The sequence below is a fragment of the Oncorhynchus keta genome, unplaced genomic scaffold (genome assembly GCF_023373465.1).
Source record: "Oncorhynchus keta strain PuntledgeMale-10-30-2019 unplaced genomic scaffold, Oket_V2 Un_contig_833_pilon_pilon, whole genome shotgun sequence".
Lineage (NCBI taxonomy): Eukaryota > Metazoa > Chordata > Actinopteri > Salmoniformes > Salmonidae > Oncorhynchus > Oncorhynchus keta.
Genome location: NW_026289992.1, coordinates 164,092 through 182,990, shown reverse-complemented (window position 1 = coordinate 182,990; position 18,899 = coordinate 164,092). Strand labels below are relative to the sequence as shown.

Here is an 18,899-nt window from a genome sequence, read left to right as displayed (position 1 = left end):
CCACCCTAGTGCCATGCGCTACTCATAAAGCACATTAACTTATATTGTTCATAAAGCACATTAACTTATATTATTCATAAACATAAAATACAGTTAAATGTGTATTATTATACCGTGATATGATATTTGGTCCATATCGCCCAGCCCTATGGTGTATTATTATACCGTGATATGATATTTGGTCCATATCACCCTATGGTGTATTATTAGACCGTGATATGATATTTGGTCCATATCACCCAGCCCTATGGTGTATTATTATACCGTGATATGATATTTGGTCCATATTGCCCTATGGTGTATTATTATACCGTGATATGATATTTGGTCCATATCGCCCAGCCCTATGGTGTATTATTATACCGTGATATGATATTTGGTCCATATCACCCTATGGTGTATTATTATACCGTGATATGATATTTGGTCCATATCGCCCAGCCCTATGGTGTATTATTATACCGTGATATGATATTTGGTCCATATCACCCTATGGTGTATTATTATACCGTGATATGATATTTGGTCCATATCGCCCAGCCCTATGGTGTATTATTATACCGTGATATGATATTTGGTCCATATCGCCCTATGGTGTATTATTATACCGTGATATGATATTTGGTCCATATCACCCTATGGTGTATTATTATACCGTGATATGATATTTGGTCCATATCGCCCTATGGTGTATTATTATACCGTGATATGATATTTGGTCCATATCGCCCAGCCCTATGGTGTATTATTATACCGTGATATGATATTTGGTCCATATCGCCCTATGGTGTATTATTATACCGTGATATGATATTTGGTCCATATCGCCCTATGGTGTATTATTATACCGTGATATGATATTTGGTCCATATCACCCAGCCCTATGGTGTATTATTATACCGTGATATGATATTTGGTCCATATCGCCCTATGGTGTATTATTATACCGTGATATGATATTTGGTCCATATCGCCCTATGGTGTATTATTATACCGTGATATGATATTTGGTCCATATCACCCTATGGTGTATTATTATACCGTGATATGATATTTGGTCCATATCGCCCTGTGGTGTATTATTATACCGTGATATGATATTTGGTCCATATCGCCCAGCCCTATGGTGTATTATTATACCGTGATATGATATTTGGTCCATATCACCCTATGGTGTATTATTATACCGTGATATGATATTTGGTCCATATCACCCTATGGTGTATTATTATACCGTGATATGATATTTGGTCCATATCACCCTATGGTGTATTATTATACCGTGATATGATATTTGGTCCATATCGCCCAGCCCTATGGTGTATTATTATACCGTGATATGATATTTGGTCCATATCACCCTATGGTGTATTATTATACCGTGATATGATATTTGGTCCATATCACCCAGCCCTATGGTGTATTATTATACCGTGATATGATATTTGGTCCATATCACCCAGCCCTATGGTGTATTATTATACCGTGATATGATATTTGGTCCATATCGCCCAGCCCTATGGTGTATTATTATACCGTGATATGATATTTGGTCCATATCACCCTATGGTGTATTATTATACCGTGATATGATATTTGGTCCATATCACCCTATGGTGTATTATTATACCGTGATATGATATTTGGTCCATATCGCCCTATGGTGTATTATTATACCGTGATATGATATTTGGTCCATATCACCCTATGGTGTATTATTATACCGTGATATGATATTTGGTCCATATCACCCTATGGTGTATTATTATACCGTGATATGATATTTGGTCCATATCGCCCTATGGTGTATTATTATACCGTGATATGATATTTGGTCCATATCGCCCAGCCCTATGGTGTATTATTATACCGTGATATGATATTTGGTCCATATCGCCCTATGGTGTATTATTATACCGTGATATGATATTTGGTCCATATCACCCAGCCCTATGGTGTATTATACCGTGATATGATATTTGGTCCATATCGCCCTATGGTGTATTATTATACCGTGATATGATATTTGGTCCATATCACCCCATGGTGTATTATTATACCGTGATATGATATTTGGTCCATATCGCCCAGCCCTATGGTGTATTATTATACCGTGATATGATATTTGGTCCATATCGCCCTATGGTGTATTATTATACTGTGATATGATATTTGGTCCATATCACCCTATGGTGTATTATTATACCGTGATATGATATTTGGTCCATATCGCCCTATGGTGTATTATTATACCGTGATATGATATTTGGTCCATATCACCCTATGGTGTATTATTATACCGTGATATGATATTTGGTCCATATCACCCAGCCCTATGGTGTATTATTATACCGTGATATGATATTTGGTCCATATCACCCAGCCCTATGGTGTATTATTATACCGTGATATGATATTTGGTCCATATCACCCAGCCCTATGTTGTATTATTATACCGTGATATGATATTTGGTCCATATCACCCTATGGTGTATTATTATACCGTGATATGATATTTGGTCCATATCACCCAGCCCTATGGTGTATTATTATACCGTGATATGATATTTGGTCCATATCGCCCAGCCCTATGGTGTATTATTATACCGTGATATGATATTTGGTCCATATCGCCCTATGGTGTATTATTATACCGTGATATGATATTTGGTCCATATCACCCTATGGTGTATTATTATACCGTGATATGATATTTGGTCCATATCGCCCTATGGTGTATTATTATACCGTGATATGATATTTGGTCCATATCACCCTATGGTGTATTATTATACCGTGATATGATATTTGGTCCATATCGCCCAGCCCTATGGTGTATTATTATACCGTGATATGATATTTGGTCCATATCGCCCTATGGTGTATTATTATACCGTGATATGATATTTGGTCCATATCACCCTATGGTGTATTATTATACCGTGATATGATATTTGGTCCATATCGCCCTATGGTGTATTATTATACCGTGATATGATATTTGGTCCATATCACCCAGCCCTATGGTGTATTATTATACCGTGATATGATATTTGGTCCATATCACCCAGCCCTATGGTGTATTATTATACCGTGATATGATATTTGGTCCATATCACCCTATGGTGTATTATTATACCGTGATATGATATTTGGTCCATATCACCCTATGGTGTATTATTATACCGTGATATGATATTTGGTCCATATCGCCCTATGGTGTATTATTATACCGTGATATGATATTTGGTCCATATCACCCAGCCCTATGGTGTATTATTATACCGTGATATGATATTTGGTCCATATCACCCAGCCCTATGGTGTATTATTATACCGTGATATGATATTTGGTCCATATCACCCAGCCCTATGGTGTATTATTATACCGTGATATGATATTTGGTCCATATCGCCCTGTGGTGTATTATTATACCGTGATATGATATTTGGTCCATATCACCCTATGGTGTATTATTATACCGTGATATGATATTTGGTCCATATCACCCAGCCCTATGGTGTATTATTATACCGTGATATGATATTTGGTCCATATCACCCAGCCCTATGGTGTATTATTATACCGTGATATGATATTTGGTCCATATCACCCAGCCCTATGGTGTATTATTATACCGTGATATGATATTTGGTCCATATCACCCTATGGTGTATTATTATACCGTGATATGATATTTGGTCCATATCGCCCAGCCCTATGGTGTATTATTATACCGTGATATGATATTTGGTCCATATCGCCCTATGGTGTATTATTATACCGTGATATGATATTTGGTCCATGTTGCCCTATGGTGTATTATTATACCGTGATATGATATTTGGTCCATATCACCCAGCCCTATGGTGTATTATTATACCGTGATATGATATTTGGTCCATATCGCCCTATGGTGTATTATTATACCGTGATATGATATTTGGTCCATATCACCCAGCCCTATGGTGTATTATTATACCGTGATATGATATTTGGTCCATATCACCCTATAGTGTATTATTATACCGTGATATGATATTTGGTCCATATCACCCTGTGGTGTATTATTATACCGTGATATGATATTTGGTCCATATCACCCTATGGTGTATTATTATACCGTGATATGATATTTGGTCCATATCGCCCAGCCCTATGGTGTATTATTATACCGTGATATGATATTTGGTCCATATCACCCTATGGTGTATTATTATACCGTGATATGATATTTGGTCCATATCACCCAGCCCTATGGTGTATTATTATACCGTGATATGATATTTGGTCCATATCACCCAGCCCTATGGTGTATTATTATAACGTGATATGATATTTGGTCCATATCACCCTATGGTGTATTATTAGACCGTGATATGATATTTGGTCCATATCACCCTATGGTGTATTATTATACCGTGATATGATATTTGGTCCATATCGCCCAGCCCTATGGTGTATTATTATACCGTGATATGATATTTGGTCCATATCACCCTATGGTGTATTATTATACCGTGATATGATATTTGGTCCATATCGCCCTATGGTGTATTATTATACCGTGATATGATATTTGGTCCATATCACCCTATGGTGTATTATTATACCGTGATATGATATTTGGTCCATATCACCCTATGGTGTATTATTATACTGTGATATGATATTTGGTCCATATCGCCCAGCCCTATGGTGTATTATTATACCGTGATATGATATTTGGTCCATATCGCCCTATGGTGTATTATTATACTGTGATATGATATTTGGTCCATATCGCCCAGCCCTATGGTGTATTATTATACCGTGATATGATATTTGGTCCATATCGCCCAGCCCTATGGTGTATTATTATACCGTGATATGATATTTGGTCCATATCGCCCAGCCCTATGGTGTATTATTATACCGTGATATGATATTTGGTCCATATCGCCCTATGGTGTATTATTATACCGTGATATGATATTTGGTCCATATCGCCCTATGGTGTATTATTATACCGTGATATGATATTTGGTCCATATCGCCCTATGGTGTATTATTATACCGTGATATGATATTTGGTCCATATCACCCAGCCCTATGGTGTATTATTATACCGTGATATGATATTTGGTCCATATCACCCAGCCCTATGGTGTATTATTATACCGTGATATGATATTTGGTCCATATCACCCTATGGTGTATTATTATACCGTGATATGATATTTGGTCCATATCGCCCAGCCCTATGGTGTATTATTATACCGTGATATGATATTTGGTCCATATCACCCTATGGTGTATTATTATATGGTCAGGGGACAACAGTGGGAGCATTTCACCAGCCACGATGGCAGATGGTCAGGGGACAACAGTGGGAGCATTTCACTCGTATTTGTGAATAAAATAGTCAAGTATGATCACATGTATAGCTAAATAAATGCTGCAGTAGCAGTTAAAGTATTTCTACCATTTTGTTAAATAGCGGGTCAATGAATGGCACAAAAAACTGTATCCCACCTCGCGCTGCAACACAGCCTGGCTGGGTGCCGAGTGAGACATTCATTTTTAGAAGGCATAAAAGTTGAGTCTAATTTACTCAAAACTAAAGTCTACTGAAGTGAGACTGTCCTCATGTTTCTTGGCTATTTTGTTCACATGCTCAAGTGTTACGGTTTTTGGTGTAAATGTTTTATATTGGCTAGTAAAAATCTGCGTGGCTGGTAGATCTGCCACAGTGGCTGGTAGATCTGCCACAGTGGCTGGTAGATCTGCCACAGTGGCTGGTAGATCTGCCACAGTGGCTGGTAGATCTGCCACAGTGGCTGGTAGATCTGCCACAGTGGCTGGTGGACCAAAAATGTACCTTCAGGCCCTGCAAACAAACACAAACACAAACACACACGTAAGACCTTACACACTGGTGTCCCCCTGACTGCGGGTGTGGTACATCAGCTGAACTGCTGGATGTTACTGGAATAGAAAAAGCGCCCTGCAGTCTTCCCCCCAGCCCAGCCTCTCCCCCCGAGCCCAGCGCCACCGCTGGCAGCTCCATGAAATAACAGCTGAACTGCTGGATGTTACTGGAATAGAAAAAGCCTCTTTACCCTCCCAGCCCAGCCTCTTTAACACCCTTTACCCTCCCAGCCTCTTCCCCCCCAGCCCAGCCTCCCCCCTCCCAGCCCAGCCTCTCCCCCCAGCCCAGCCTCCCAGCCCCCCAGAGGCCATATAGAGCCCAGCCTCCTGGGGGACCATAATGGGCCTTGGCTCACCTGAGGGACTTACCAGAGACACTTACCTAAGCCTAACCACAACTCAACTGAGGGACTTACCGGAGAGACTTACCTAAGCCTAACCACAACTCACCTGAGGGACTTACCTAAGCCTAACCACAACTCACCTGAGAGACTTACCTAAGCCTAACCACAACTCACCTGAGAGACTTACCTAAGCCTAACCACAACTCACCTGAGAGACTTACCTAAGCCTAACCACAACTCACCTGAGAGACTTACCTAAGCCTAACCACAACTCACCTGAGAGACTTACCTAAGCCTAACCACAACTCACCTGAGGGACTTACCTAAGCCTAACCACAACTCACCTGAGGGACTTACCTGAGAGACTGCAGGATGGCGTTCATAAAGCATGTGTTGCCTAGGTTACGTAATCCCATGGCAGAGAGAGCGGAGGCCCCACCCTGAGAGGAAGGAGAGAGACCATAGCTGAGCCATTATGAAGCAACAGTGCACACAGACAGGGAAACTGCCATTCCTCTATTAGAAGGGTTACAGAAGTTGGGGCAGCCATCATAATTATTCGCCTACCTCCTCATGCCTTTTGCACACATTGTATATAGACTCCCCCTTTTTTTTCTACTGTGTTATTGACTTGTTAATTGTTTACTCCATGTGTAACTCTGTTGTCTGTTCACACTGCTATGCTTTATCTTGGCCAGGTCGCAGTTGCAAATGAGAACTTGTTCTCAACTAGCCTACCTGGTTAAATAAAGGTGAAAAAAAAAAGTAGTCTGCTTTGACACTCTCAGACATGACAGCTAGACTGTTTAGAGAACAGTCAGTCTGGCGTCTACATCAGCTAGACTGTGTTTAGAGAACAGTCAGTCTGGGGTCTACATCAGCTAGACTGTGTTTAGAGAACAGTCAGTCTGGGGTCTACAGCAGCTAGACTGTGTTTAGAGAACAGTCAGTCTGGGGTCTACATCAGCTAGAGTGTGTTTAGAGAACAGTCAGTCTGGGGTCTACAGCAGCTAGACTGTTTAGAGAACAGTCAGTCTGGGGTCTACATCAGCTAGAGTGTGTTTAGAGAACAGTCAGTCTGGGGTCTACATCAGCTAGACTGTGTTTAGAGAACAGTCAGTCTGGGGTCTACATCAGCTAGACTGTGTTTAGAGAACAGTCAGTCTGGGGTCTACATCAGCTAGAGTGTGTTTAGAGAACAGTCAGTCTGGGGTCTACATCAGCTAGACTGTGTTTAGAGAACAGTCAGTCTGGGGTCTACAGCAGCTAGACTGTGTTTAGAGAACAGTCAGTCTGGGGTCTACAGCAGCTAGACTGTGTTTAGAGAACAGTCAGTCTGGGGTCTACAGCAGCTAGACTGTGTTTAGAGAACAGTCAGTCTGGGGTCTACAGCAGCTAGACTGTGTTTAGAGAACAGTCAGTCTGGGGTCTACAGCAGCTAGACTGTGTTTAGAGAACAGTCAGTCTGGGGTCTACACCAGCTAGACTGTGTTTAGAGAACAGTCAGTCTGGGGTCTACAGCAGCTAGACTGTGTTTAGAGAACAGTCCGTCTGGGGTCTACATCAGCAAGACTGTCATTGTCGTCTAGCCCAGAGCTCCGCTGACATTACAGAGACTGAGCTTGTACTGCACATTTCAACAAAGACATTCCATCTATACCCTGCAGTATGTTGTCAAACTCAGCAGTTTAAATGGAATTGAAGAAGTTAATAACAAGCTTGTCACGGTCTATAAACTGGTAGCCATTTGGGTTGTCACAGTCTATAAACTGGTAGCCATTTGGGTTGTCACAGTCTATAAACTGGTAGCCATTTGGGTTGTCACAGTCTATAAACTGGTAGCCATTTGGGTTGTCACAGTCTATAAACTGGTAGCCATTTGGGTTGTCACAGTCTATAAACTGGTAGCCATTTGGGTTGTCACAGTCTATAAACTGGTAGCCATTTGGGTTGTCACAGTCTATAAACTGGTAGCCATTTGGGTTGTCACAGTCTATAAACTGGTAGCCATTTGGGTTGTCACAGTCTATAAACTGGTAGCCATTTGGGTTGTCACAGTCTATAAACTGGTAGCCATTTGGGTTGTCACAGTCTATAAACTGGTAGCCATCTGAGTTGTTGCGATATTACGGTAATATCATTGATGACCGACAGCCAAAAGTATAACGTTTGACGACATGAGTCCCATTATGCCTGGTGAAAAACCAAACGCCGCAGGAAGATTCTTATAGCAACGGTAACACGTGGTGGTAGTGTGATGGTTTGAGGAGGCTTTGCTGCCTCAGGACCTGGACGACTTAATAGAAGGAACCAGTGGCTGTTCCACTGGATGTCATAAGGTGAATGCACCAATTTGTAAGTCGCTCTGGATAAGAGCGTCTGCTAAATGACTTAAATGTAAATGTAAATGAACCATGAATTCTGCTCTGCATCAGAGAATGTCAATCCATCGGTCTGGGAGGTGATGCTGAAGCCAGCTGGGTCATGCAGCAAAAGACAATGATCCAAAACAATTAAGTCCAAATGAAAATGGTTAAGAAGCAACAAATTTTAAGTTTAGGAACGGCTTAGTCAGACCTAACCCCAATAGAGATGTTGTGGCAGGACATGAAACGACCAGTTCATGATTGAAAACCAACACATTTTGCTGAGTTAAAGCAGTTCTGCATGGAAGAGTTGGCCACAATTCCTTCAGAGACATGAGACTGATCAACAACTACAGGAAGTGTTTGGTTGGTCCACAACTACAGGAAGTGTTTGGTTGGTCCACAACTACAGGAAGTGTTTGGTTGGTCCACAACTACAGGAAGTGTTTGGTTGGTCCACAACTACAGGAAGTGTTTGGTTGGTCCACAACTACAGGAAGTGTTTGGTTGGTCCACAACTACAGGAAGTGTTTGGTTGGTCCACAACTACAGGAAGTGTTTGGTTGGTCCACAACTACAGGAAGTGTTTGGTTGGTCCACAACTACAGGAAGTGTTTGGTTGGTCCACAACTACAGGAAGTGTTTGGTTGGTCCACAACTACAGGAAGTGTTTGGTTGGTCCACAACTACAGGAAGTGTTTGGTTGGTCCACAACTACAGGAAGTGTTTGGTTGGAGTCATTGCAGCTAAAGGTGGAACAACCAGTTATTGACTGTAAGTGGGCAATTACTTTTTCCACACAGGGGCATTGGGTGCTGCAATTACTTTTTTATAGCTTTGTTATTTAAATAAATATGTCATTGTTGTTTTATTTGTTCACTCAGGTTCCCTTTATCTAATATTAGGTGTTGGTTGAAGGTCGGATAACATTCAGTATCAAAAATAAGCAAAAGTAGAGAAAATGATAAAGGGGGCAATACTTTACTAACATACGGAATTATTTTAAGGACAAACAGAGGATAATTTAGCCATTTGATTTAGAATTTTAAACTTGAAGGATCAAAAAGTATAAAATATGTATTATTATCTATTAGCCCATAGAAACACATTGCAAAACAGAGTCACTACATCCTACAAAACAATCTAAAGGAAGTTTGTTCTGAAGTGTCTGTATCTGAGAGATATAAGATCAGGAAACGTTTTTTTACATCTGGCAAATAAAACCAATCAATCGTGGAACACTCACATTGTCCTTCAACAGTTTACTGGTAGGAGAGTTGCTTTCCAGAAGTTTCCTCTTTGTCCGTCTGTCAACAGCCAGCGGAGAGCTGTAGGAGATAAATAACATTCAGTCTCAACTGACAAAAACAGTTATAATTAAGCAATAATACCCGAGGGGGTGTGGTATATGGTCAATATACCACGGCCAAGGGCTGATGTTACGCACGACTCAACGCGGAGTGCCTGAATACAGCCCTTAGCCGTGGTTTATACATGTTATGTCATACCCGTAGTATACGGTCTGATATACCATGGCTGTCAGCCAATCAGCATTCAGGGTCGAACCACCCAGTTCATAATGTAAATTATATCAGTTAGACGAGAGCTTCTGTCTGTCAACAGCCAATGGAGAACTGGAAGACATTACATTATAGATATATCATTAATGGTAAGTAGGCTGTGTAGAATAGGGCTGTGTCCCAAATCACACCCTCTATCAGGGATTATCAACTAGATATATCATTAATGGTAAGTAGGCTGTGTAGAATAGGGCTGTGTCCCAAATGACACCCTATCAGGGATTATCAACTAGATATATCATTAATGGTAAGTAGGCTGTGTAGAATAGGGCTTTGTCCCAAATCACACCCTCTATCAGGGATTATCAACTAGATATATCATTAATGGTAAGTAGGCTGTGTAGAATAGGGCTGTGTCCCAAATGACACCCTCCATCAGGGATTATCAACTAGATTCAGCCATGAGACTAGTTTCTTCAGCGGATTGTTCTGGAACATAATTACAAATCATTTTTAAAAATCAGCAAATTGACCTCAAGAAGCAGAAACAGATGTTTGACTAAAACATCTCAAACCTTGATAAGATACACAGGGCATGCAGAAAGGATTGTTTTTCACCCCTCAATCTACACTATGACAAAGCAAAAACAGATTTATTTGTAAATTTATTACAAAATATTACATTTACATAAGTTCAGACCCTTTGCTCAGTACTTTGTTGAAGCACCTTTGGCAGCAATTACAGACTCAAGTCTTCTTGGTTATGACGCTACAAGCTTGGCACACCTGTAGTTGGGGAATTTCTCCCATTCTTCTCTGCAGATCCTCTCGAGCTCTGTCAGGTTGGATGGGGAGCGTCACTGCACAGCTATTTTCAGGTCTCTCCAGAGGTGCTCGATCGGGTTTAAGTCTGGGCTCTGGCTGGGCCACTAAAGGACATTAAGACTTGTCCCGAAGCCACTTCTGCGTTGTCTTGGCTGTGTGCTTAGGGTCGTTGTCCTGTCGGAAGGTGAACCTTCACCCCAGTCTGAGGTCCCGAGGGCTCTGGAGCAGGTTTTCATCAAAGATCACTGAACTTTGCTCCGTTCATCTTTCCCTCGATCCTGACTAGTCTCCCAGTCCCTGCTGCTGCAGTCCCCACTGCATGAACTGCCACCACCATGCTTCACCGTAGGGATGCTGCCACCACCATGCTTCACCGTAGGGATGGTGCCAGGTTTCCTCCAGATGTGACACTTGGCATTCAGGCCAATGAGATCAATCTTGGTTTCATCCGACAAGAAAGTTGTTTCTCATGGTCTGAGTCACTTTCAGGGCCTTTTGGCAAACTCCAAGCGGGCTGTCATGTGCTTTTTACTGAGGAGTGGTTTCCATCTGGCCACTCTACCATAAAGGCCTGATTGGTGGAGTACTGCAGAGATGGGAGAACCTTCCAGAAGGACACCCATCTCCACAGAGGAACTCTGGAGCTCTGTCAATTACCATTGGGTTGTTGGTCTACTTCCTGACCAAGGCCCTTCTCCCCCAATTGCTCAGTTTGGAAGATTCTTGGTGGTTCCAAACTTCTTCCATTTATGACTATTGGAGGCCACTGTGTTCTTGGGGACCTTCAGTGCTGCATAAATGTTTTGCTACTCTTCCCCAGATCTGTGCCTCGACACAATCCTGTCTCGGAGCTCTACTGTCAATTCCTTCGACCTCATGGCTTGGTTTTTGCTCTGACATACACTGTCAACTGTGATACCTTTTATATAGACAGGTGTGTGCCTTTCCAAATCATGTCCAATCAATTGAATTTACCACAGGTGGACTCCAAGTTGTAGAACCATCGAGGATGGTGAATAAAACAGGATGCACCTGAACTCAATTTCAAGTCTCTTAGCAAAGTGTCTGAATACTTTAATAAAAAGCTTTTTTTCTTTCAATATTGACTATACCTGCAAACAGACAGATGTCCACTCTAGCTGGAACACATTCCTCGTCTACTTTCCTTTGTAGAATTTAAAAAGCATTTCTAGCTAGATACCATTTGTAACTGACGTGTGAGTCAGCCTGTCAGTCACAGTCTGTCCTCGTGCAGTTGTTATTTATACGTGCCTTCAGAATAAATGTCCCACAAGCGGTGAGAGTTGAATCATTACACAAAGGCCAGTATTCATTGGGCTTTTAATTTGAATAACAAATACTTAACAAATAAGTTTACTATCGCAAACTCGTCGCCTCTCCCGAGCCCGTTGGGGAGTTGCAGCGATGAGCCAAGATTGAAAAAGGGGGTATGTAAAGAAAAAAGTATTTCATAAGAATATTTAATTCATTCAGATCGAGGATGTGTTATTTTAGTGTTCCCTTTATTTTAGCAGTGTATAACCATATACAATTTCAGAAGCACATGTGTAAGAATGATGGACTGTACCATCCCCACAGCCTCCACAATGGATCAGTCCACTCAGAGAGGAGCCAATCAGCCAGCTGTCTTGAACACCATGGTATTTTTACGCTTATTTTTGGGGCGACTGCTCAACTAAAAGAAATCTCTGTCGACCAGCAAACAGCCTATGGACCAAACAAACGTCCAGTCGACTAAATGCGATAAGCCCTAAAATTCATGAGTTGCACACTAGAGCAAAATGTTTGGCAACAGAAACCATTTTCCAATACAAATTAGGGGTTTTGCTTGGACAAACTCAGTTAGGTCCCTCCACGTGCTGTTCAATTTGCTCCTATTTGATTCTTAGTGAAAACACCCCAGTTGGCAAACAGTGGCAAATGACAAGACATTGTAGGGTCATCCTGCTAATGAATACTCACTTGTCCAGACTCCGTAGATGCTCTCTCACCTTCTGCACATGTCCTAGCTTGGTGTCGTTCACTACGAAGTCATCACACCTGTAACTACAGAGAGAGAGAGAGAGAGAGAGAGAGAGAGAGAGAGAGAGAGAGAGAGAGAGAGAGGTCAACGCCACACCTGTGAATACAGAGAGACAGGTCTGGCTGTATACAGTAGAGTCACTATGCCGTAATAAGTACGCAAGGGCCAAGACGTTTCTGAATCCTGTGCCACAGTTCTGTGGACAGACCAGGTGGTCTACTCACCAGAAGAGACTGTAGCTGCTACAGACCAGGTGGTCTACTCACCAGAAGAGACTGTAGCTGCTACAGACCAGGCAGCCCACTCACCAGAAGAGACTGTAGCTGCTACAGACCAGGTGGTCTACTCACCAGAAGAGACTGTAGCTGCTACAGACCAGGTGGTCCACTCACCAGAGAGAGACTGTAGCTGCTACAGACCAGGTGGTCCACTCACCAGAAGAGACTGTAGCTGCTACAGACCAGGTGGTCTACTCACCAGAAGAGACTGTAGCTGCTACAGACCAGGTGGTCCACTCACCAGAAGAGACTGTAGCTGCTGCAGACCAGGTGGTCCACTCACCAGAAGAGACTGTAGCTGCTACAGACCAGGTGGTCTACTCACCAGAAGAGACTGTAGCTGCTACAGACCAGGCAGCCCACTCACCAGAAGAGACTGTAGCTGCTACAGACCAGGTGGTCTACTCACCAGAAGAGACTAGCTGCTACAGACCAGGCAGCCCACTCACCAGAAGAGACTGTAGCTGCTACAGACCAGGTGGCCCACTCACCAGAAGATACTGTAGCTGCTACAGACCAGGTGGTCCACTCACCAGAAGAGACTGTAGCTGCTGCAGTCCATGCAGACCAGGTGCTGAGCGTTCTTCTCCTGCTCCTCACATCTCTTCTGACCAGCACCTCCCGTCACCTGACTCTGGCTGTCCTCATAGTGCTGCTTAGCATGTGCATTCACATACCTGGAGAGAGAAAGGTTGACTGCATTAAACACAACACATGCACTCGACTACAGTTTTACATCGGTTAAGGCAATGTCACTTTCGCAATAGTCACATGGACCTTCATACGCATCTAAAAGCTGGAATGGGTCCTGTTGAAATAGATGACAAACTCTCTACCGCAAGTAGCTACAATGATTGCATGTCAATACTAACCTCCCACAATGCACATTGAGACAGGTGAGACATACCCAGGGACTTTTGTTTGACCTGCAAACTAGAGAGAAGAAGAGACGTTAAAGGCTATGTAACTTAAGGACATTCATAGCTCTCAAACCGTTCTTCGCCATATGTAGGGTTTTTAGATTGCTACATTTGGCTCCGTATGAACCAGTGTTATCCCCACGATGCGTATTAAAGTACTGGCGAGATATATATATATTTTTTATTTTATGCATTTTAATTGATCGACTTCCTTGTATGAACGATCTATGAAATTTCTACTTGTTGCGTTTATATTTTCTTCAGTGTAAATGTTAACTAGCTACAAAGTAGCCTATGCCTACCTGGCAGAACGATATCCTGATTATTTTACAAGCTGTGTCTCCAGTTCATGAAATACGCTTCCTCCCCACCAGTTAGGCTCACACAGGTTTTCGGAGCATGATAGATCGCTAAATTAGAGCAGGTGGTCACTTTTCCCGACTGTCTCAGTAAATAAGCGATGTAACGTGGAGATGTGTGTTTGGGGACAAGATGGTCGGAGTGAGTGGTCACATTAAACGGAGCTCCAAGTGAATTCAAGCCATAATTTGAGTTTCACGACGAACTCAGTTAAAATCCCGTTTTTTTTTTGTTGTCTTAAAAAATAATAGTTTGATGGTTTGGGTTGTAATGCTTATCTAGAATCATTTACCCAAGTCAGGCACTTTTTATTCTTAATAACCTAAATAAAATAAAAAGTCAATTCTGTTATATTTAGATTTGTTTGGAGGAATTAAACATATTATATTCGGAAATCACAATTAGTGAAAGACTATGATCATGGAGGTTAACAGGCTATTGATTTTGAGTCGTTAGTGGCAGCTTTTAGAATGCATGGTTGAAATGTCTAATCCTCTGTGGTATCTTTCTGTAGCTCAGTTGGTAGAGCATGGCGCTTGTAACGCCAGGGTAGTGGGTTCGATTCCCGGGACCACCCATACGTAGAATGTATGCACACATGACTGTAAGTCGCTTTGGATAAAAGCATCTGCTAAATGGCATATATTATTATTATTATATTATATCCCTAACTGTTTAATCAACTTGGACTTAAATTCCTAATGAAATTTGATTTTGACCCTAGCAAATTAAATGTCAAATTGTTTAAGTTACACCAGCAAATGTTATTTTTCTGGAAAATTATAATCAAGGACAATCCCCCCACAAAACATTGATTTGGAATAATATAGTTTAAAAATTAATAGGAAATCCATCTTGAAAGGCCTTTGGTTTGACAAGAGTATTCATTTTGCATGTGATTTGGTAGACAACACTGGGGAGTTCTTACCATTTGACGAGTTCATTGGTACATTTCAGGTTAATATTACTCAGAGAGAATATATGAAAGGTTTGCAAAGCAATTCCACTTTCTTTACTTGGACTTATTAAGAACACTTTGTTAGGAGGTTGTTCTCTCTTTTACAAGTTTACAAATTAATGACTAAACTTTTTGGATTCAAAAAATGCAACAATAAGTGGAAATGATTGGCAGTCAAGTAATTTTTGGTGATTATAATGATATAATGCTATGGAAGGAACCAACCCATATTATGGTCAAATGAGACTACCCTTTGCCTTACTTGCCCAGTTATCCCCAAAAGTTGAACTAATTTTACAATATTTTCATACATCTATCGTGGAAATGATTTCTTGCACAAAAGATTCCATTTTGACCAAATGCCTGGTTTCTTCTGTTCCTCTGATTCAGAATCTATCGAGCATTTATTTTTTTCATGACACCATTCTAGTAAACTATGGATTGAAAAAAAAAAATTCACCTTTATTTAACCAGGTAGGCTAGTTAAGAACAAGTTCTCATTTGCAAGATAAAGCATAGCAGTGTGAACAGACAACACAGAGTTACACATGGAGTAAACAATTAACAAGTCAATAACACAGTAGAGAAAAAGGGGGAGTCTATATACAATGTGAAATTCATGAATGCTTGTGTATAAAATCTCCAGAATTACCTACGTTACCCTTTGATGATGTTAAATGGCATTACGCTTATCCTTGTAATTCCCATCATAACTATTTTTTTAAACATTATTATTCACAAATTTAAATGGGGTGGAAAATGTCCTTATTTTGTAGGGTTTTCTTTCTTCTTCATTGAACTGATAGAATTTTATAAATCCCTCAAACTTGTGAAACTTAAAAAGTTGGAAAAATGATTAGAAGTCATGTCTCAATGTCTGTTAATGTCTCATTGCCTTGTCATTAATTATTAATGATGTCCTGGTGTTCTATTATTTAATTTGTGTCATTGTATTCACAGGAATGTCCCTGTATCGATGTGTAATATTGTTGCAATAAATAAATAAATAAAAACATGGCGATATGTCCGTGTGGGAACACCATGGGGCAGCACATTCACAAGCCATGAAAATAGATGAGTCACCATCAAGTTGGTTTCATTATAGAAATATCTGAATATTATTAAATTTAATGAAGGGCGCATCGCATAAGCGTTGGTGCAAAAATGTGTAAAAAAAAATAATAAAAAAAGTGTGCGGGGCAAATAACTTCACAAATCAAGAGACAGCCAGGGGAAACTAGAAAAACCAAGTCCTAGTCAAGACAAGTAGCTATCAGGTGGACTAGTTAGCTAACTAAGTGTGGTTGTTTAACGCTATAGCTACCAGAATGAAATGTATTATTATACTAACTCACCGCTGCAACACCAGGAGGATGGGGAACCGTGGGGGAAGCTTGAGGAACCCATGGTAATGCGAACATTGGAGTTCAAATGAGGGCACTCCATCAAACTAGATTAGGCTAGCTAGCTTAGCTATTAGCTACCGAGTTTCAGCAGTGTTGTTGCGCTAGCTTACGTAGCAGCTTTGGCAGGCAAAAAAATATAAGCTAATTAAGCTGTTGTGTCGTGATTAAATTGTTGCTTAATTAGCGAGCTAACGTAGCAACAGACCATATTATTAATTTATCTTCATTTGACACCATTTCGATGGGAGCCACGATCAAAACAAAAACCTATCACGTCCACAAAAAAAGAAAAAAAAAAGAAAGTGTAAACGAGTCAAACGCTCCAAAAAACATTTTAAGGGAATTTAGAGGAAGTGACGTATTAGCGAAAACAACTCGAGTTGTTAGTGATTGGTTAACCGTGTCATCCGTCAACATCCCGCTTTCTCTCAGAGGTTAAAAACTAAATCCGTGTTTTAATTGGCTCCAGCGTGACCTCCCTATTATTGGAAGGGTTTATTGTCACGTTTTGTTTTTGCATGCTCCATCCTTATTTGTAGCTGATCAAACCAGCAAGGATATCAACAAAACCTTTCTAGACTTTATATGGGAAAATAAACAACACAAACTTAAGAAGCCTGTAATATCAAACCAAAGAGCTGATGGTGGGCTTGAAGTACTAGAGTTCATTGATATCAACAATACCTTTAAAGTAAACTGGATAAAATATGTTTAACTCTGAATCTTTATGGTACTTCATTCTAAAACTGGGTGGTCTTACATGTGTGTGGAAGTGCAACTATTGTCTAGCAAAATTACTGTCAAAATTTCATGAACAAGCCCTTTTAGCCTGGAAACTATGTTATGGCCACAACTTCTCCCCACACAAGGCACTTCTGTGGAACAACAAAGATATTGAGGTTAAAAACAGTTCTTTGTTCTTCCCTAAGTGGTTTGAAAGAAATATTATATTTGTGCTTGATCAATTTGATAAAGAAGGAAATATACTTTAGCAATAAGGCCTGAGGAGGTGTGGTATATGGCCAATATATTATAGCCTAATAGATTACTTAATTGTTTTCTACCAACAGGAAATAACGGTTAGTATAGCGTGACAAACTGACCCCTTGGTGCCAGAGTGTTCCTGTGCTGCGGTAGAGCTCAAGGCCCAGCTGGATAGCGCTCACGGAGATCAGTGAAGACCAGAACTACACCACAGATCGAGCTGATGGAGATCAATGAAGACCAGAACTACACCACAGATGGAGCCGATGGAGATCAGTGAAGACCAGAACTCTCTGTATGAATCTGAGAGCTCAGAAGCCAAGACGTACTTTTGAAGATGCAAGATCCACAATACATAGTCTGATAGAAAGCTTAAGGAGTTCAATGTCAATGTCTGCAATGGGCCAGGATGTTGAGCAGGTGTCATCAGTTCATCCCTGAAAATACATGGTTTGGCCATCACCATGGAGACCGTGTATTGTGGGCCACAGGAGGAAGTGGGATCCCCAGACCAGAGTGGGAAAGTTGTTTGCAGGGAATCTGTTGGTGCCATCAGCAGCCTTCTTTACTGGCGGCTCCCATTCCATATTTGTGGAAACATGTCACCTCCTCAGTCTGGTGTCCATGTCTCTGTGACGGTTCACAAGCCAACAGCACCATGTGCCAGAGGTTAACTACATGTTGACCCAGCACACAGAGGCCATTCTGGATACAGTTGGTGACAGTCCACTAATCGTATCTGGAGACGCACGGTGTGATTCACCCGGCCGTTGTGCCTATGTTGGCTCTTACACCATCCTGGACTCTGCTTCCCCCAGGAGACTGTTCTTCCTTTGGCTCTTACACCATCCTGGACTCTGCTTCCCCCAGGAGACTGTTCTTCCTTTGGCTCTCACACCATCCTGGACTCTGCTTCCCCCAGGAGACTGTTCTTCCTTTGGCTCTCACACCATCCTGGACTCTGTTTCCCCCAGGAGACTGTT

The 18,899-nt window shown here is 41.2% G+C and overlaps 1 protein-coding gene across 1 annotated transcript in view; it reads right to left on the bottom strand.

Annotated features, from left to right (window-relative positions):
- The window catches only part of usp3 (ubiquitin specific peptidase 3), a 47,924-nt gene extending 30,686 nt beyond the window's left edge, over positions 1-17,238 (bottom strand). The window contains exons 1-8 of the mRNA XM_052512436.1: positions 16,882-17,238; positions 14,161-14,221; positions 13,822-13,965; positions 12,950-13,033; positions 9,868-9,949; positions 6,613-6,695; positions 6,007-6,078; positions 5,913-5,954 (exon numbers count right to left, since the gene is read on the bottom strand). Coding sequence (XP_052368396.1) covers positions 5,913-5,954; positions 6,007-6,078; positions 6,613-6,695; positions 9,868-9,949; positions 12,950-13,033; positions 13,822-13,965; positions 14,161-14,221; positions 16,882-16,972 — 659 coding nt within the window. The 5' untranslated portion in view covers positions 16,973-17,238. The remainder of the gene's footprint in view (positions 1-5,912; positions 5,955-6,006; positions 6,079-6,612; positions 6,696-9,867; positions 9,950-12,949; positions 13,034-13,821; positions 13,966-14,160; positions 14,222-16,881) is intronic.
- Positions 17,239-18,899: the final 1,661 nt, after the last annotated feature.